The sequence below is a fragment of the Acanthopagrus latus genome, chromosome 11, assembly GCF_904848185.1.
Source record: "Acanthopagrus latus isolate v.2019 chromosome 11, fAcaLat1.1, whole genome shotgun sequence".
NCBI lineage: Eukaryota > Metazoa > Chordata > Actinopteri > Spariformes > Sparidae > Acanthopagrus > Acanthopagrus latus.
Window position 1 is genome coordinate 5,871,051 of NC_051049.1, and position 20,874 is coordinate 5,891,924.

A 20,874-nucleotide genomic window follows, 5' to 3' on the forward strand; every position below is an offset into this window, starting at 1 on the left:
ACACAAGACAACATGGGTGAGGACACTTTCCGGAGGACGGACGCCATCACCTCGTCCCCTCCTCAGGACCGGCTCACCTCTGGGCGCAGCACATCACGGCCACGACCAGCGGCAGTGACAGCGGATCAACCAGCCCCGCTCCCCGCGGTCCCCGCATCCCCTCTGCGTGCGGTGGACGCGTTCAGCAGTGCGGCGCAAACGACTAACGACTGATCGGAGCCGCCGCGGCGCGTCTCGTCACATCAGGTGAGACTTCCTCCACATGGCGTCCACCTCTGTTCACACGCTGCACGGAGGCGGAGGCGCTCAGGCTGCTCCTCACCTCCATCCTCCTCCTCCTCCTCTTCCTCCTCTTCCTCCGGGCGGCGGGGTCCAGCTCCTCCGCCGGGTTTAACGCACAGTCACACCGCCAAGTTCCCGTCAGATATCCGTAATCTGCTTCCACTGGTCTGTTAACTGTCCCTGAAAACAAACCCTCACCGGGAGTTTCCAGTCTGAGTCTGATCACCTGACAGACTGATGCTCCACAGGGCAGGAGTTCATTTATGTGGACGGGCAGTGGCGTATCTGTGTGTGTGTGTGTGTGTGTGTGTGTGTGTGTGTGTGTGTGTGTGTGTGTGTGTGTGTGTGTGTGTGTGTGTGTGTAACGTCACAACAGCGGTGCACAGAGCCTGTTGTTCAGGTACCGGTCAATGAATCTGAGAAAAAGCCTTCATGCAACCAGAAGTGAGTCTGTGGCCACTGTGACTTTTGTGGAATGTGTCCATGCTGCATTCACTGCCGGGTCAGTTGACTCTGCAGTAGAACCGGGTTTTTATCACCTCGGCTCTGATCTAAACGTACACTGATAAAAAAAAAAAATACGGGGTTTGATCTACTTAAAAAAAGGAAGGCAACTCTTTGCTTTATCCCGTAGATCAAACAAGAGTTGTCTGTGCAACATTAATTTTGCAAACAAAGTCAACTCAAACTTGTGTTAAGTTCACTTCACTTGCAAAATTAATGCTGTACATACAAAGACTTCTCTTGATTGATGATGCAAAAAGTTGCCTCTCTTTTTCTCAGTCGATAAAAAGGTTGTTGTTGAAGTTGTTGCACATTTTCAGCATCCAGACGTGGCGCGCAGATCAGGAAGGAGTCTGGGACGCCGTCTCTCCGAGGATGTTTTTATTACTGGGCACAGTGTTGGAGGTGGAGCCCTGTTCATTCATCCTCCTCAGTCGTGTTTTGAAGCCAAAAAAGCTTGACTTTTGGCTGGACCCATGACCGAGCTGTCTAACTTCTGGTTCTGAGGATAAAATAATTTAATCGTGCGGTTCTTCTGGACTTTCCAACTGTTACTGGACCAAATGTCTCAAGTAAAGACGGTGAAACGGGTCGCGTCTCGGGGGTTGTGACGCTCCAAATTAATTTATCCACTTTTTTACAGACACTTCTTTCACAATGGGATTATTGTTGTTTTCTCTTCTGCTCCAACTTTTTCCGGCACATTTGTAAAGCGAAATGTGACGTCAGTGACAACCAACAAGTTTTTTGACGGGAGAAGGTGATGAAAGTGGTCGAGAAGAGATTTGAGATAGTGAGATCGGTCTCTCCTTCATGTCTACACACCTATGGGTGCCCTGGAAGTTGTTTTATTTAATGCAATATTTAAGAAAAAAAAAAAGGTACAAATGAGACGAGGATCAGCTAGCTAGTGTGCCATTTCCCAACTGTATATTCAGTGGTTGTCAGCTGTTAATAGGTTGCGTCTGTGTTTTGCGAGCTGTAGTCGTCCAGGTAAACACACCGACCTCTTCAGCTGTCAGAGCTGCAGACACGCTGCCTGTTCGCTCTGCAGAACAAGTCCAGAGACTCTCGAGCTGCTCTGGAGGATGAACGACCCCGAGAGGAGCAGCGGCATCGGACCGTGAAGGAGCCTGAAGTGGTCGTCGTGTCCACATGTGTTAAGGGGATTATATACAAAAGGCCTCAAGTGAGGAGATCCAGAGGTTCATGCTTTAGATGGAGAAATCATCTGACTACTACTATTCAGATGATCTGCAGACTGGGACGCACACAGGGCTGATATTAAAGATATAAATTAACGCTTATGTTGGTTAACATCTCCACATGAGTCTCTTGTTGTCTACAGAGCTGCTTCACTCTAATCCTGATAACTTCTCCCTCTCAGCTCTTTTTACCCTGTTTGCGACAGTGTTTTGTGGAGTGGAAGAAGTTCAGTATCACTGCGGGGAATCAAAGTGAGCTTGAACTGGACTCTTCCCAACACTCTTCCCGCTCGCTCTCTGCATTTCAGAATTAACGCGCCACTTCAGAACTTCTTTAGAGAGCGATTCTTACCTCGTGTCGTAGATGGCGAACAGCTTCTTGTTCCCATCGACAGCATTCCTGTAAATAAAAAAGAAGGAGGAGGATTAACTCTCTGTTATTATCCAGTTCTGATCCACGCTGTCAGGAGATCCAGGCTGGAGGCGTTTTCACAGTCACAACTCACAAACTGCTACTTCTTATCTTTTAAACTTTAAAAAAAAAAAAAAAGAAAAAAAAAAAAGAACTCCAGCTCAGAACCGACTCCGTGTGAAGAGAGTTGACCCTAATCGTGGTGGAGATAAACGCAGGATGATGAAATGTGGAGCTCTATTTTGTGCTGCCGGCAGACGTGTGTGACATATTGTCTCCTCCTGCAATCTGGACCATTAACCACAAAAATCAGGACTCTGTTTTATTATTTTTTTTTCCTCCAGGTTTGTGGCCCATTTAAGTCAGAACTACTACAATAGACTGCACTATCAAAAGGTGAGGAAATAGAGTTTATATAAAGTGGTTTCACAGAAGGGAAACCCGACGCTGGTGGTTCACCGATCTCTCTCTCTTTTCTCAGCACCGACTCTTAACACCTAAAATCAGCTTATCTGGAAATAACCGGATCCAGTTGCGATGTTAAATTAATACAAGACTTGTTTTTCTGCTTGTTTCAGTGACTGTTACTGGAAAATGGACGGATGTAATGCAGTTAAGATGAAGAGTTCAGTTTTCAGCTCGCAGCACGAGCTCACCGAGGAGAACCGGTCCGCACAGAATTATTTTACTGTTCTGAAGGATGAATCACGGACAAACTGTGCTTCTATTTTGAATTATTTACTTTTGTAAACAGGTGGAGTGAGGCCCCTGTGTTTTTTCTTTGACCGTAATTTCCACTTAATTTTGACCACAACTTTTGTTAATCAAATCAACAAACACATCTGGAACTGGACTGTTGGTTTTTCTCTCTTCGAGTCACAGTGACGAGCCTGTTTTGCCTCTCAGAAGACTATTTATGAATTAAATAAGCTGCTACATGCTCCCTGATGAGAGCTGCCCGACTCAGGATACAATCCAGGAACCCGACGGACACGTTGATCGGCTGATATCGACATATTGCAGATATATCGGTATCGACGTATAATGCAGAAAAGACGTGAAGTCTCCAGGGAAGTTCATTGTTTCAGTGCAATGGTTTTAGAGAGAAACGTTTATGGTTAAATTGTAAAATACCTGCCTACGTTACGTCTGCGTCACAAGTCAGCGTGGCTCCTAACGGGTCATGGACCCCCGATACAATCAGTGGCCACCCCACCACCCGCCCCTGTTGTGAGCGACCCCCCTCCTCTAGTGAGATCCACAATATGCTTCTGATATTTAACATTATCTACCTCTTATTTACAGTAAATCAGTAATGAATGCCGCCATCTTGGCTCCCACAATAAAGAAATTGCAGGGGCGCCTCTTTGATGACCAGAATTTGAGGGATCACTGCACAAAAACTTGAATATCGACTGATATCAGAATTTGTTTCTGTGGGAGACATCGGCACCTGACACACTCATCAGGCTCTGATTCTGTTCCTGTCAGGTGAGTTCATACCGGATCACAGCGTCCCACCAGAACCCTGATGTGACGAACCCGTCCTGAGTGTTTGTGTCTTGATATTTTGTCTCGCTGATAGTTTCCTGATTAATCACCAGATTGAAGCTTTGACTGGTTTGTGTAGTTGTGGAGATCCCTCTCATGGTTGTAACTGCTACTACTGATACATCCTCCTTTTCATTTCCCTCCCTCCCTCCCTCCCTCTCTGTCTCACCCCCTCCCTCCCCTATCTGTCTCCACCATCTCCTCCTCCTCCTCCTCCTCCTCCTCCTCCTCCTCACTGCCCGTACATCCTCCTGCTTCTCTGTCCGCACTGCTCACACACACTCACTCGCTGGTCTCGGCTCCTCTTTGTATTTACTGTATTTAGGATTATTTAAAGTCTGATTTGCATTGCGCGCTCCGCCTCCGGAACCACTGCTGGATTTTGTGCAGCGCTCGCTGCTGGTTCTGCGCCGGCGGCTCCTCGGAGACCAAACTAAAAAAGGATGGTCAGTCAGCAGAAGTGTTGGGGAGCCTTTATTTCTTCGCTGCCAGCCTTTTAATCGCTCTGGAGGAGGGGGCGGTGGGGTGGGGGGGTGGGGGAGGCGAAAAGGAAAAAAAAAAAAAAAAACCTCGCTGACAGTGAAATTAGTCCACATCTTTCCTCCCTCTCTCCCCCCTCCTCCTCTTCCCCTCTCGGTGCTCGGATGGAGGAGACGCTCCGCACAATTGATGCCAGATACTGAACGCTGCGATCTGCGTGGAGGAGAAGTTTGACTGCGCATCGTCTTGTGTGGTAAGAGCTGGTTTCTGTTTTTTGTTGTTGTTGTTTTTTTTTTTATGGCAACTGCGTCTCTTCCCCACCGGCGCGACTGTGCAGCACAGGCCGGCGGTACAGGACGAGATGTAAGTGGGATGTGTGGGTACGAGAGGAGAACAGGATCTGTGGATGCAAGAAGAAGAAGAAGAAGAAGAAGAAGAGGAGGAGAAGGAGGAGGAGGGAGGGAGGTGTTTTCAGCAGTCACACTTCTCGGTCCTGCCTTGGAGGGAGATCGGTCGGCTGGAGGTGCTGCTGGTGCTGCTGGTGGATGAGTGAGTCGTGAATGAAGGAGGGATGCGGTGCAGGCTGGGTTCTGCCCAGAGTCCAGCTGCAGGAGGTGCAGGAGGTGCGGGAGGTGCAGGCAGGAGTATTGCGGGGTTTATTGGAGGTGGAATGACGCGTGTAGAGGCATTTCACACCTTCACAGCTCTGGCCAGCAGGTAATCCAGCGGTGGAGGACTGCAGCCCAGCTCAGCCTGTCAGAAGTCATCAACTTCTGTAGGCAGCACTGATTTAGTGAGATTTACAACAGAGGGAGGCTCCAGCATCCAGGAAAAGAGGAACTTTGCATCATCATCATCATCATCATCGTCTCAGTCAAACATCTGCAGGTCGTCCAGATGTTTGTCCTGTACTTGTTCAGGGAGATTGCTGCATTGGGTGTTGTGACACTGTCAGCTCATCAGTGTGCGTTCGCCTCCTGGATGTAGTAGTGAGAACATTTGTGCACCTGATAAAGATTCATCAGAAATCTCTACAGCGCCGTGCCTTTACATCATGAGAGTAAATGCACTATTTGATATTTGTATTATGTAGTTTTTCCACTGTGAAGCTGCTCGGACGAAGGAGGCGAAACAGTGAATGATTCTGTTGATACTGGGGGTTTTTTATTTTCATTTGTGACAGAAGCCCTCCGTCAACAGTTTTTTGTAGTTCTGATGGAGCGAGGCTGTGTCGTTTCAGGAATGGGCGATGGAATGTGCTACAGCCTTGCAATGAAACGTCTGTGGGTCTGTGTCTTGCTTGTGAGCATCACCTGCCGTCTGAGGTGAGGAACTGACTCCCGTTAACTCTTGTTTTGAATAATTCACCTTTGTAGTAAAATAAACGTGGCTTCTTTTTAGTATCTGCTCTTTTGATTTGGAATTAATTTGAGATTTTTAAGAATTCCATCTTTTCCATTTTGAAGTCGTTGTGTGAAAATGCTTTTCCCACCCAGCCTCTCCCAGGATGTGACTGGAACGCCCAAAGAGGCCGAATTAAACGACAACATCACCATCTTCACGCGCATCCTGGACGGACTGCTCGACGGCTATGACAACAGACTCCGCCCTGGGCTGGGAGGTAAGGCATCCCGGCGGACATTCAAACCTCAACACCTGTGACTCTCTTGTAATTAAAACAGTCTCACATTATGCTGAGCGAGAACTGATTATGTCCCTGTGAGAGTGAACCTTGAGGGGGGTGTCTCTGTACTTTTGGATTTAGATGAAAGAGCCTCTGCACCGATAGCTCTGCAGGACAGACTGCAAGAGAACAATGCTCTGCACTGCAACATCTGTCTTCCGCTGAACCCAGACAGGCGGATGTGTCTGTATCCATGAAGTCGACCACAAAGAGACACAATCGGATGTTTACACCTCCTCCGAGTGTGATTTAATGGCACATAGCTGGAGCTGTGTGTGTCTGTGTGACCTTGAGAAAAAGACATTAAACAGCAGCTCTTTTGTTCTCAGGGCGAAAGAAGAAGGCGACGACTGAAAACTTTTCATTATGGAGCAGAATTTAAAAGATACAATAAGTAGAGAAAACGTCTTCTCTTCGTCTGCTCTGTTAAAGTATAAATGTCGTTCAGCCGTCACTCTGGCTGTATCGCTCCAGTCCTGTAGGTGTTTGAGCTGCTCAGATAACCTCGGGCTGTTCAGGAGAGCTGTGCTGCATTTATCTGTGTGTACTGAGCCAGTGAATAAAAAACAAAAGATACAGCAGAGTTAGGATTCTCTCCAAGTAGCTATCATCATAAGTCTAATCATTAAGTTTGGTTGTTCAGTTTAAATTTCCACTCTGTACTTTATCTATTGAGTATAATCAAATAAACTCTTTTTAATTCAAACTCTTCTTCTCCTTTGAAAGACAACCTGGAATTTTATGCAGTCAAACTTTAACGTAGAACTTAAAAGGAGACATAGTCTGCTCATTTCCATGTTTATAATTCTATTTTTTGTGTTAACAAGCTTTAAAGCTCAAAAAACACATCAGTTATCTCACACTGTTCAGTGCTGCAGCTCTGTTTTAGCTCCTGTCTCTTTAAGACCCAGTCTGCTCTGATTGGTCAGCCCACACACGCCTGAGTCGGCTCCGCCCATTGTGTCCGCCCGTTCGATTTTGTCGTGTTTACAGCCTCAAGTAAGCTTCACTTCTGCGGTGAATATAGGCATAAATCGTGCATAAGTGTGACATCATGATGTAGTGTGATGTCACAAAGTCACAGGAATTAAAGGCGGGGCTACTGACGAGGCGTTTGAGGAGCAGTGTTTTCTGTGGGAGAGAGGAGCTTCTGTTGTTGCAGACTGTGTTTTTTAACTCTTAATACACTTTCAAGCTCACAAACTGATGCAAAACACTGAAAGAAAAAAAAAATATCTCCTTTAAATTAAGATGTACAGACTGACACCACAAGAATATTGATTTTGGTGTTTCTTTCCATCGACTGATTTTCCATTTGATCTGCTTCACAAAACAAAACCTACATTAAATCTTCCTCTATAGAATAAATGTTGCTGAACGTATGAACAAATTGTAAAAGGTTTGTGTTTTCTGTCTCTTCTTACAGAAAAGGTGACAGAGATCAAAACCAACATCTTTGTCACGAGCTTCGGTCCGGTCTCTGACACTGAGATGGTGAGAATCTCTCTTCACCTTCACACGATGTTCACATGTCAGCGAGCGTTGGTCACATTCACAGACAAGCTCACGCAGCGCTGATGAAGCCTGTCGCAGCCAGATAAATTTCTGTTTGTCACAGATAATTCAGTCTTTGAATTTGCAGTCTGCGGTAACTTTGGCAAGCTTGCACCCGCGTATCGTTTCATTTCATGTCAACCAATGAAAATTGGTTTAAGTTAACTTCTGCTAAAAGGGATCAGAGGCTTTGAAATTGTCCTGTGAAATATTTTATTAACATTCATTTTCCATAATATTGTTAAATGTGTAATGTATCCACAAAAAAAATAAAACAATTACAATTTCAACAAAATCATGTTGGATGGAAACTAATTAAAACAAGAACCTTAAATTCTGCCAGTGATGAAATGTAACTGAGTACATTTAGTCTAGTTACTGTATGTACACGTTTGAGGTAGTTGTACTTGAGTTTTCCTTTTATCTGACACCTAACACTTCCATCCTGTGCATATGAGGCAGATATTGTATTTTTATACTCCACTACATTTATTTGATAGCTTTAGTTCCTGTTTACTTTGCAGATTACGTCCTGCAAAGTCGCACATTTTCAACTAAATGTAATCATTTTGTTGGCGACTGCATAAAGAAACACTGAGTCTGATAATGTGAACAATAATCAATATTTGGAACAGATCTGCTTATTGGCACTAACCCATAGTATATACAATATACATACATATAAATGTGTGTAATTTACTTTTAGCTGTACTTTTTGTAAGCAGATTTGAGATAAGATACTTTAAGACCTTTTCCCAAAGTAGTATTTGTAAACTTGACTTTCAATTTTACCATAGTTAACATTTTAACACGATTTACATACTCAAGAATGACTTACAGGTACTTCTAACAACACTGCGTACTGCAACTTTAAATGACACACCGTTCCATGTATTGTGGCTGATTGTATCAAACTACTGGCCTGATTTTTAATGAACAAAACAAAGCTGTGTTTGAAAAGAAGTGTGTTACATGTGATCTCTTCATGTTTATAATCAGCTGTTCATCTTTCCCTTCTATGACATCACTCCTGCAGCATTTCTCGGACTAATCAATTAACGTGTGTGTTTAATTCCCACATGTGTTGATTGCGTTACTTCCTCCGCAGGAATACACCATCGACGTGTTCTTCCGTCAGAGCTGGAAGGATGAGAGACTTCGCTTCAAAGGCCCGATGCAGATGCTCGCCTTGAATAACCTCCTGGCCAGTAACATCTGGACTCCGGACACCTTCTTCCTCAACGGGAAGAAATCCATCGCGCACAATATGACTACACCCAACAAGCTGCTGCGGCTGAAGGATGACGGGACCCTGCTCTACACCATGAGGTAACCTTAAGTCACACTTTGGGCCACAGCCGGAAAAAAATATATATATATATTTTCCACGAGTGGTGCTCAGAAATGTTGTGTAATCCAATTAGAAGTGGAGGGATGATTAAAGCATCCATCAGGCTGTAATAACTTCTTCTGGTATCGGTTTTTAAGACCCCTGCTGCACTCACACGGCCCACACACTCGTACTACACATGTCTCAGTGGCGCACTGATGCGTCATCATGTTGTCCCGGACTGTAAACTGGAGGTCAGAGGAGCTCCGAGTGTTTGCTGTGACCCTGCGCTCCGTCACAGGGAACTGGATGCTTCACTCCTCCTCCGTACTTCATCACAGAAACCTTTACTTTGACGGGAAAACAGCAAAACCTACTCTGCTTACCATTGCTCTCACACTCACAATCATCATTTCATGTATTGTAGCCAGGATTTAAATGATGTGTAGTCCAGCGAGCTGCTGTCAGGTGCCTCTCGGTTGCATTTTCTTGAGTAGATTTTCCAGGTATCTCCACTGAACTTGAGGAATTATTTTCAGGTTTGTTACTTTATCTGATATCTGTTCATATCATGCACGGCAGACGTAACCAGATGGAACAGCGTTAAAGGCAGAAAGAGACAGAGAGGGAGACTCGGATGGGCAGAAAAGCAGAATCAGTACTTGTGCTTTTACAGTACTTGAGTAAAGAACACGTGTACTTTTGTCTTTTCTCCACTCAAAGCGGTCTAATCCAGTCATTATTAGTCCTTTATGCAGCTCTGTGAGAGCAACACATCACAGCAGAAAGAGATGTTGAAACATCTCATTTACATCCACTTCCATCTGTATCCTCATCATCGTCCCATCACGGCAATAAATCTCCCAGATCAGATCATAACAGAGGAAGTCGGAGGAAATGGACGCGGGGGCATGTCACAAAACGACTTATCGATCCTGCCGACTTTAAAACGGCTGCAAATCTGCAGCACATCTGCGAACAGCACAAGCCATTAGAAATAGCATCAAGGCGGCCCATTAATGCTTTTGTGTTCTGGGAACGGGGGTTATTAGAGAAACATTTTATGCATGCATTACTCTCCTACGCCCGCTTGTTCACAGAACAAGTAGTGTGCAGCGGCCTCAGCTAGTGTACCATGAAAATATTCTCTCGGAGGAAAGGCAGGGTTTCGATCCAGCCGGTGAGCGTCTGTAATACACAATGAATTCCCATGAATCTAAAAACATAATACGTACCTGCGCGAGATAAGAACAATGATGGCAGCAATTTGGCGTTTTAGTTTCGGTTGGTGATTCATCTGCTTGTCTGCACTGTCCTTATTGGTCATTATGATTTATTACGGAGCCTCTACCTCATATATTTGACTGCACTAATTAAAGCCATTCAGCGCTGCCCATTTACTGTAAAGTCCCTCTGTGGATATTAGTCATGCTGCTCAGAGAAAAAATGTCAGAGCGCTGCAGAACTACGCTAACCTAGATGACCCGAGTATCATCCTGCATTCTGCACTGTGATAATAACTCATTTTATGTTAGAAATCCCTCTCAAACATACACTGAAATGTAAAATAAAGGAGCTGATTATGACTCTTATCATTTTTTAAAAGGGCACAGTTTGGAGAAATAAATAAAACTAGGAATTTTTATATTATAGTGAGGTAATAATAAAAAACTAAAATATTATGTGTGAGTAAACAAGCTGTTCTCGGAGGAAAATAAGGTCCCAGAACACTGTTTGAAACTAGAAAAGGTGGCAGGGTCCGCCACATATAAACAAAGTAAAAGAGTATTAAGCTGTGGTGTCCTTAAAGATCAGTATGTTTATTCAGTTTATTCAGTCAAACATACAGAATTGATTTCATTGAGGCATAAAAAGGGGACTACATAGTGCTCCTATAATTATGGCGATTATTTTCTTGATCATTTAGGATCATGATAGAGACGCTCCACAAAAGCAGCAAACACTCATGTTTGAGAAGCTGGAGGCAAATAATCTGGAATTTCTGCTTAATAGAGACTTATTATGCCTTTTGTTTTTTTTTCCCATTTCCTTCAGTGTTTATCTGTTCTTGCAAAAGATCTTAAAAATAAAAAAAAAGCTCAAAGTCCACACCAACAGAAGCTCCTCTCTCCCACAGTAAACACTGCTCCTCAAACGCCTCATCAGTAGTCCCGCCTTTAATTCTGTGAATTTGTGACATCACACTATGTCACCGTGTCACACATTTGTATAATTTGTGCCCAGCAGCTAGTTTGGCATGCAAAAATTGATTCAGCACAGCTGCTCTGTTGTTGTCAGCAGTGCTGGCTCAGGCATGTTGGAGCTGACCAATCAGAGCAGACTGGTTATTCAGGAGGAGGAGTCTTAAAGAGACAGTAGCTAAAACAGAGCGTTTCAGACAGAAGGGGAACACGGAGCTGCAGCAGTGAAGCACGAGAAAACCAAAGTGTTTTGTGAGCAGTAATGGACGTAAACCTGTTCTAGTAGTAACCCACAACATTAGCATATTATGTCTTCTATTATTGATCAATCTGCTCTAATTATTGATATTTTTGTCTGTATGCATTCAGCAAAAGCAGCAAATCCTCACAATTGAGATGCAGTAATCTGACAAAACAAAACAATTTTCAAATATAAAAATAGTCTACACACTAATCAAGTTATTCATCTTTGGTCTCTGACTTAATTACTGTGAGATGCAACATCAAGATCACCATCAGAGGGAGTTTTTGTATGCAGAACACATTCACACGCAGTTTCAGTTCCTCGGTTGAGCTTTGCATAATAGACCACTAGAGAGTGATGTGGGACATCACACAGAGCCTGAACGGGACGGCAGGCAAACACTGATCAATATACAGTGTAATGTTATGCTCTGTAATGTAGCAGGCTCAGTATAACACAACGACTTCCACACTCATTAGTATTTCTCTTCTCTTCCTCCTTCCATCCTCTTCTTCACTGTTCTCAGACTGAGGCTGCTGTGTGTTGATGTGGGGCATATTTTTAACCAAAACAGCTGAGACAGCAGATGGCCTTTAATATACTGAAATCCCTCCTCTGCAGCCAATTTTAATCTTATTTATGCATTGTGTTGGTATAATGCGGTATAAGGTATTATAGTGGTGCTGGATGTAACGAATAAGTTAATGTAAAAATAGAAATACCACACTCAACACTATCCATATTACATTATTGTACTATATTATTTGAATATCATTACATTTGTCAGGTAATAGTGGATTAAGATACGAGTGAAGCTGTCTTAGCTTCCACACTCTCCCCCCTTTAGTTTCTCCCTGCACTGTCTGTCTGAGCCATATATTAGCCTGGTCCAGCTCTTTGTTTAAACTATATCATGTTTGCACACAACAACATTACAAGTAAAAACTTCATGTCTGCATCATCCAACAAATAGAAATATTCAAGATTTTGTTGTACATTTATGTCTACATTACACAAGTTGTCCTAAAGTTCAGCCTCCAACTTCCAACCAGAGTTTAAGGTGCCACTATATGAGAATTTTGGGTCAAAGCATTTTTAAAAAAAAATGAACCAACATAAGACAGACAACAGTGTTTAGACGTCTCTTGTGCTGTGTTGCTGTGATTTTTGCTTAAGTTAGCTCCTGTTAGCAACAGTTAGCAGTTGCTCTGGTGACCTTTGACAGGTGGCCAGTATTTAGATATTGCACCCCAGTCACCCATCAGTAGGCTGCTGTTTTTTTCAGGGCTTTTTTAATCCACAGAAATGGAGCATATTTTCTAAGATAGTGGCATCATTTTGATGTTAAATCCTAATCTGCAAAGTCATCTAGCTATAAAAATACATGTACAGTGACAAAGGAATTAGTGTTATATAATAAAATGCATAACACAGTAGAAACTAGCATTAAAATACTCCAGTAAAGTAGAAGTACGTCTTAGCTGGGGGACACAGTTAATCAAAATATTATTTAAATTCCACGATGGCCAACTGCAAAATCTAAGATCACAGAAGCTGCATCTTTTAGCGATGAAATAAAAATGTGACCAAACAGCTCCATACTGAGGTGCTGTAGTGCTGCAGAGGAGTCGTGACCTGCAGACCTCGTTCTCCAGATGTAAGACAACATGTTTGTTTGGCACAGACTCCAACAAACGTCCCATCATCGTGACTGTGGTGCAAAAATGATTCTTTCCGCTGAAAATCGCAAAATGATTTATTTCTTTCCATCGCATGCAGCCCTACTCCTACTGTTCCTCAGTCTTGTGGTACACAGTCGGTGTCACGCATTCTAATTTCAGTGGGCGTCTGTGCGGATACACTTTGATTTCCATGGTGATGACAGCAGCTCTGACTATTATTAGTCCGTCCAGCAGAGGGCAGCATCAGATCAGACTCTGTGTGAGCCGGTCGTGTAGATGAGATCATTCGCTTTGTGTTTCATTTCCAGTAAAGCTTTTTTTTTTTTTTTTTTTTAATTTGTGCTTCATTGCACTTCCACAGGCAGGTGGCAGCCTTGCTACACACACACACACACACACAAATAAAATATCCCTCAATTGATTTGTAGAAACAATCCTCAGGCACATTTATGCAGATACAGTCCTGGATGCTGTCGGTACTGTATCATCATGGGACCCTCTGGTGGCTCAGCTGCTAACTGCTCTGTGCTTTGTACTTGAGACGCACTAATGAAGACAGGATATGATTTTCATTGGTTAATGGCTGCATACAAAATGACGCACAACCTAAATGAAACAAATTATGTTAAAGAGATATGCCAATTTGTATAAATGATGATGATGATGATGATGTCCAACCTCACACAGTTGATTTATCTGCTCTCTGACTTTGGATGCATGACTTCTTCTTTCAGACTGACTATATCAGCGGAGTGCCCCATGCAACTGGAGGATTTCCCGATGGACGCCCATGCTTGCCCGCTTAAATTCGGAAGCTGTGAGTAAACAAGTCCACGAGCAGCAAACGCACACACTGACTGAAAGGTGCAGTGTAAATGTGTCACGTCAGCAGCCGAGGCATCGGCCAACACACGAGTTCAGACAGCGTCCCCAAATCTTTTCTAAAAATACACAAGGTCACTCCTGAGAAAAAAAAGTAGCATGTAGTTTGGACGTGGCATCAGTTTCAGGGACTTTATCCATGCAGCCGATGTGGGGATGGATGTACCTGGGCGTGTCTGACAGCCTGTGTCCCTCAGGTGCAAAGCTATTGTTGTGGCGATGCAGGAGATAGCCATGTAGACACTGACACACTGCTCCTGATTAAGCCATTAATCAACATGTCAGGGCTGCTCTGCTGCATCCTTCACTGCCTCAACTTCACTTAATGGGAAATATCGGAAACACACAGAGTGAAAACAGCAACACACACACACACCAAACCTGCATTTACCACCAAGGTAACCTTTAAACGTCTAACCTTACCCTTTGCACATGCACAGCTAAACCACACTTATAACTTGTAAGCTAGTTAGGTTGCGTCACACGGCACCAGAAGTATAAAAATACCTGGGGTGCTCCAGCCGTGTAAGCTTGAGATTAGCACTGGAGGTGTTCCCTGACACTTGTACGTTACCTCGAAGCATCAAGTATGCTGCGTGCTCCGTCGCATTACATTTAACCACGCCCACACCTACTTTAGTCACATCAGAGCAGGGACAGGGATAATCAGAGCGACTGACTGAGACTGGATTGGCTGATGTTCTTGGCGTCGAGCTATCTGATGTTGATTAACTTATCAGGGAGCCCGGAAAGTCCAAAACCTGCTGCTAATTAATTATAGAGAGTTTAAATACAGGTCTGTCCCGGGTATCCTGTAAACGTCTTGTTACTGAGGTTACAGGTGACTCAAATACTCTAACTTAACAGTACTTATACTGGAATAAATTGTATGCAGCAGCTACATCCAGCAGAGGGGAGGAAAGAAAAACACATTTTACTGTTGCTGCTGTTGGCTAGTTAGTTAGCTGTCCAGACTGGGAGTTTGGAGAACCAGGGACGTGAACCGCCAGCACAAGAGCTTTGGGCCAGGACGGGCTGGGTAAAGCTAGTTAGCATGCTAACTTCAGCAGAAATACAATACATAGAAATCATAATGTCAAAACGTTTGAATGTTTTTCATTTAATTTCTTACCTATTGCCGATTAAAGAAATTAACTCATAAAGTAAATTAATAAATAAGTAAGTGATAAAGACTCATTTACATATTATAGTATAATTATGTACTTCTTCAAATTTTAGATTTGGAGCTGTTTTGCATCCATAACATGTCTTCTTTCAGGCAGAAACAAAAATGTCTAAAATTGTGTGGGCAGGTGTTGATTGTAGCTCAGATCTCTGCTCTGGAAATAATAATAATAATAATAATAATAATATCTATTTTGCATATTTTAACATTTAAAAACACACAAAAGCACTGCTGTCAAAGGTGCAATCTGTCAGAATTTAACATTAAAATATATCAGTATAACATTTTTAAAAATAACCTGAAATGATCAACTAAATGTGAGGCATTAACAGTTTTGATGTTTTGACATGCATGCATTGTGTTGCAGAGATATCTGTTGAAGTTAACATGCTAACTAGCTAGCCCTGGCCCATCCCAGGCTCCTATGCTGGTGGCTATTCCCCCCAACCCCCCTTCCTCAGAGCTCCCAGTCTGGACAGCTAGCTGCACAGCTAATGGAGCTAACAGTTAGCAGCAGTTAGCGGTGACTCTGGTGATGTGCTGCCTCCTGTTAAAGTATGAATTCAGCACATGCAAGTGATCAACTGGGAAGGCTTCACTGTGATGTCTATGAGTTAACCCTTCTCACATGATGAGTCTTGTGTTTTTATAGAAGATGTCTGAGTGTAATCTGTTACAACAGACGTGACAAAGTGAACCTCACGCTATCCAACAAAAACCAAGATGCTAACATCAGAACAAGAAGCACTTTGTTGAGCATGAAATGATAGTGGAGACCTCATGTCACAGCGGAGCCTATGCGAGGCTGTTCTGTAATCTGCAGAAGTTGCCGCGGTGCTGTATATCCTGTTTTCTCCGACTCCATTAACCCTAGCTAATCCTTTGACCGAACAGAGAGCACTCACCCTTGAGCTCGAGGCTTTCAAAGCTACAGCAGACCTGTCCTCTGCTCTTGAGTTAATCACCTCTCATGGACTCAGCTGTACTATCATCAGTCTCGCTCTCAGCCGTATGCTTCCTTTAGATCGTAACAGTCCGACAGTATATGGATGTTTCTGTAGCACAAAGTGAAAGTGGACACATGTAATTTGCTGCTGCTAGCTTTGTTGCTGTGTAGCTAGCTATGTACAGTACATACAGTGTTGTTCGCTAGCTCTGAGTAAGTCTTTTTCATTGATTTATGCACTTAATTGCTTGCCGTATCTCTTTGGTTGACAACAAAAACTCAAACATTGTGAGCCGTCATTTTGGTTCACCGCACATTTACTCCAAAGTCAGCTGTCTTTTCAGTTGTGAATGCTTTGCTGCTATGCTAATGTGAATGCTAAACCTAATGTGCAAATGCTTAACAACTCTGCCTTTACACGCACAGTATGTGTCTTCTTGCAGAGAGTTAGACAAAAAGAACAATTTGTTAAATACAGTATGAGGCTGCAGATGGGACATTTTAGCTATGCCTTAGCTTAGCATAATAAAAAAAAAGAAAACGAAAAAAAACAGGTAGCCTCACTCTGTCCAAAGGTTAAAAAAATCTGCCTAAAAGCTCTAAAGCTCACTAATTAGCATGCTAATCTTGTTATTTTAGTCTGTACAGAAGTCAGAGGGTAAAAACCATCTGCCCCCGCTTTGAGTCTTTATGCTAAGCTAAGCAAAATATCTCCTGTAGCTTCACATTTAATTTTGTAAAAGAGTTATAAATTAATGGGCAACCACAGTGCTTCAATCTTATCGTCTAAATTTTGTTAGTGTGAAATGTCAAAATCAAAAAGGTCTATAAACAAAAAGGAATAATCAGAATAAAAACCCAATCAGAACAATGTTGGTTATGTTTCTGTTAGATTAGATACATTACATGGGAAATAACCACTTTACGCATCTCAAAACAGTTAAATTCTTATTAAATACATTTAACACATCAGATCACTTTATTTTGGCCTTCATGTAAACAGTTTGGTTAGACTATTTGTTTTTATAATAACTAATATTTATTGAAATTTGGAGCAGGTTTTATTCTTCCTCATGCTGGTTTGATACTTAAGCAGAATAGGAAACATAGTATATTGATCAGGTATGTTTTATTTTGTGCACTTGCAGATAATTTGGCCATTATTTCTTTCTATTTTGCAAGAAAAACAACAAATATTTGTAGGACTCACAAGCCTTTCTGTGGCTGTCCTGGTGTTAATTAAATTGGAGGTAATATCACAGTAAAGTGCTTATTTGTTTTTGTGTTCCTCCTAATTCATCGCTGAAATATTAAGCTTGCTCCCACAAATGAAAAAAGGAAGAGAAGCAGCTGTAAATGGCCTGAAATGTGATTAGAAAGCATTTAAAATTATTTCTTATTTTAGATCACATCCTGGTTCTAGTTAATGTTTGTCCCATGATGAAATTAAGCGGATAAACCACTGTTTGTGAAGCTGTGTTCCTACATATTCATTAACTTAAGTCTCTTAGAATGTAAGATATAGATCATCATTTACCAAAGCCGGAGTAAAAGCAGCTTCGACTATTCACTGAGATGTGTTGTGGACTCGCCCGGTGGTGGAATAGACAAAATTACCAGACGGACAAAATAGCAGGAGCAAGACTTCAAACCGGTCACGCTGTGTGTCTGCACATTCGCAAAGTGCCCACAAACTTCTGAGAAGACAAGAGTTGAGATCCAGAGATCCATTTGATACTTGTTCTCTATAGAAGTCGAACTTCTACCTGTAGATTTAGCTGCTGTTGCATTTCCTCTTCAACGATCAACACACTAACTCTGCTCCTCAATGTACTGAACATTACAAGCATGACTGTCAGCTAAAGGTCCCACATGATGATACGCTTCTTTATAGTCATAGTATTAAAGCACAGCTGCGACAGACTGGGAGACATTTTGAATCATGGATCCTTAAATGACAGTGACATAATGAGAGCAGCATCCATTTTCTCCAGTGTACAACACAACAGCAGCTCCCGTCTACACCTCAGTGTAAATGTTGGAGGATAAAATCCACAGTCCAAGTCCGATGTGTAAAAAATTAATCTTATCTGAAGTCAAAATGAGGCTCCAGCACTCTGTCGTGTTACTAGCCCTCCACAGATATTTCACCTCACTGTTGGAGGGACAGTAAACGGAAAACACTCTCGAGAGCAGCTGCTGAAGGTTTTTAAGGGCACACACGGGAAATTTCTAGTGTTTTTAACGAGACCTCAGGTGTTCTACAGCGTGTCTGCGGTGACTTTGAGCTTTTTTAAGCTAAAAAATCTTTGCGACAAGACAAAAAATGCTGCTTTCTTTAAAGTCAACTTTTGCAAAATATCTACTCACTTCGGTCCAGCAGCACCAGCAGCACACCGAGAGATGCTCCACAGACACAGGTGTGTGAGGTGCAGGTTGATTGGTGGTGGACCCAACCATTGTGAGGCACAAGGTGGGGGGGGGGGGACTAATCTTTAGAAACTTAAAAAAAACATAATTCGGCAAGTGTTTTCAATGCATGTTATTATATAATTTCAAATTATATATTTCTTCTAATAAAGGTTATTAAAGGTGACAAATCTCTCTTTATCCTAGGATCAGGGAGGGCCTGGACCCCCCTGTCCCCCCATGATTTTCACCTATGTCTCCACCTCAGCACAGACTCACTGCCCAGGAAAAAGAAAAAGCCTGATTTTCATGCAGTATTAAAGAGACTGCAACTCTTAAAGATACCTATATGGTTCGATTAACTCAGACTGCTGAAGCTTCACATTAACCAACTTTTGTTTACAGGGTTGTGAACTGTTGATCTGGTTGGGGGGATGTTTTATTTTAAAAGTTTATTCTCTAAAGGTGCAGTATGTAAGAATTTGCTACCTGTTGTATTCATACTCAAACAAATAGCAGCATATGAACAGAGTAACATCCAACTGCCACCAAGTGTAGCTGCTGCTGTTAGCAAATTAGCTCAGTTAGCTGTGCAGTTAGAAATCCGGACTGGGAGCTCAGAGAATCGGGAAAATGTTGGTGTTTACACTGCTAGCGCAGGAGCTTTGGACTGGGGCCGGGGACCAGGGTCAGGGCCGGGGCTAGCTGGTTAGCATGCTTCGCAAGACGTTGGTTACATATTGCAACCCCAGATTCTATGAGTATGGGTGTAGCCCTCTAAGCAGAATTTGTAGACATTAAAACATCACAACCATTAATCGTTTACATTCTTCTGATTTTTTTTTTTTTCAGCCATGATTCTTACGTATTGCACCTTTAAGATTAAACAGTGGTTTCGTAGACAATGCTATTCCTTAGACTCAGAGAGCGATGATATTCAAGTTCTGAAAATTGAGTAATAGAGAAGAAACAGCAGAAACTGGCAGGTTAAGCAACCTTTTTTATCATGTACTTCGTCATTCCTTCTGTCATTCACAACTTAAATAAGAGGACAAACATATGTCAGGTGCACTTCATATGAAGTGAGACCAAACAGCTTAGCTTGGTAGCAGCTACAGCAGATTAGCACAACACAGACTGAAAATAGGGAAACAGCTAGCGTGGTGCTAACACAGTCCAGCTAGTGGCACCTTATAAAGACAGGAATTGCTAAACCATTACATAATGGATCTTTAGCTTCTGACTTACAAACCGTGATGTAATCTACAGAAAAAGCACTCTGGACTGTTCACTTGTAGACAAAATCACAAGGAGCAGAAGGAGTCACAGTCAATTTTTGCCATAAATTGTGAAATTACTATTAATGTGTTTGTAAAAAAGAAAAACAAATTCAGCGGCTCATGTGAGGCGGCTCTGCAGAGACTCGTTTGAGACAATGCAGCGTGTCTTTGAGACGATAATCCACAGACTGGTTGACTCGGGTCAATCTAAATTGCTGTGAAGTCTTCTAACACCACAGTTGCTGGATTAGTGCAATACTGTTAGATTGGACGCTGCACTGCAGTACAATTGAGAGAGAGAGAGAGAGAGACACACACACACACACACACACACACACACACAAGCAGGCACACACACACACACACACACTAGACACAGATTTAGTGCATCTACAGTATGTGTGCGGTTGTAGGACGGTACAGTACGAGCCGCTGAGAGTGGTTTTTTTGCATTCTGCAGGGTTTGCTTGTTTCAAAATGAACTAGTATTGACGACTGTGTGTTCAGAGATGTGCTTGAAATGCATCAGCGTATAAAAGCAGCTAAAATGACGTTTATAGTTTAGTATCGCTGCCTCACACACACACAGCGGTAAACAGGCCGCTGAAACAATAAAGCTGCAGTGAAAGGTCAAACCCCCGCAAGCGAACCTCGAATCATTCAATCCGTCAAACTGTGCCAACATTCACACATAACCTCACACCATTAGTAACATCTGCGTATTGTGAAGCGCTCAAACTGATTACATCAGATCCAAACACGAGCTCTTAACAGTGACACCAAGTTAATCTCTGTGTAATGAAGCAAAGTGGGTCAAAGGTCAAGTGTTGTATCACAGCCACGCCACATTTTCTAAGCTAGAAACATGATAAAGCCGAGGAACACAGGAGCACAACATGTAAACAGCTTTATGCTGATGTTTCTGAAGAGCCGTAGGTCAATTCTGCTACATCTGGAGAATATATATAATATATAATATATATGAGGTGTGTAAACACTAGTTTCTGCCCTCCTGCTGTAAAAACTGTGTTGAAACTACTGA

At 42.7% G+C, this 20,874-nt stretch overlaps 2 protein-coding genes across 8 annotated transcripts in view; one reads left to right on the forward strand and one right to left on the reverse strand.

The window, feature by feature from the left end:
- The window catches only part of gabrb3 (gamma-aminobutyric acid type A receptor subunit beta3), a 50,322-nt gene that overhangs the window by 26,248 nt on the left and 3,200 nt on the right, over positions 1–20,874 (reverse strand). For 2 of the 4 annotated variants that reach the window (XM_037114710.1, XM_037114712.1), the window contains exon 2: positions 2,344–2,391. In XM_037114710.1, the coding sequence (XP_036970605.1) occupies positions 2,344–2,391 (48 nt within the window). Of the gene's footprint in view, positions 1–77; positions 246–2,343; positions 2,392–20,874 lie in introns of those variants that run through there. The other 2 variants (XM_037114714.1, XM_037114711.1) reach the window with 1 other exon arrangement.
- The window catches only part of gabra5 (gamma-aminobutyric acid type A receptor subunit alpha5), a 31,867-nt gene continuing 10,996 nt past the window's right edge, over positions 4–20,874 (forward strand). The window contains exons 1-6 of one of the 4 annotated variants that reach the window (XM_037114716.1): positions 4–246; positions 5,675–5,759; positions 5,931–6,055; positions 7,545–7,612; positions 8,781–9,001; positions 13,864–13,946. In XM_037114716.1, the coding sequence (XP_036970611.1) occupies positions 5,677–5,759; positions 5,931–6,055; positions 7,545–7,612; positions 8,781–9,001; positions 13,864–13,946 (580 nt within the window). In that variant the 5' untranslated portion in view covers positions 4–246; positions 5,675–5,676. Of the gene's footprint in view, positions 247–4,491; positions 4,688–4,942; positions 5,152–5,218; positions 5,495–5,674; positions 5,760–5,930; positions 6,056–7,544; positions 7,613–8,780; positions 9,002–13,863; positions 13,947–20,874 lie in introns of those variants that run through there. The other 3 variants (XM_037114715.1, XM_037114717.1, XM_037114718.1) reach the window with 3 other exon arrangements.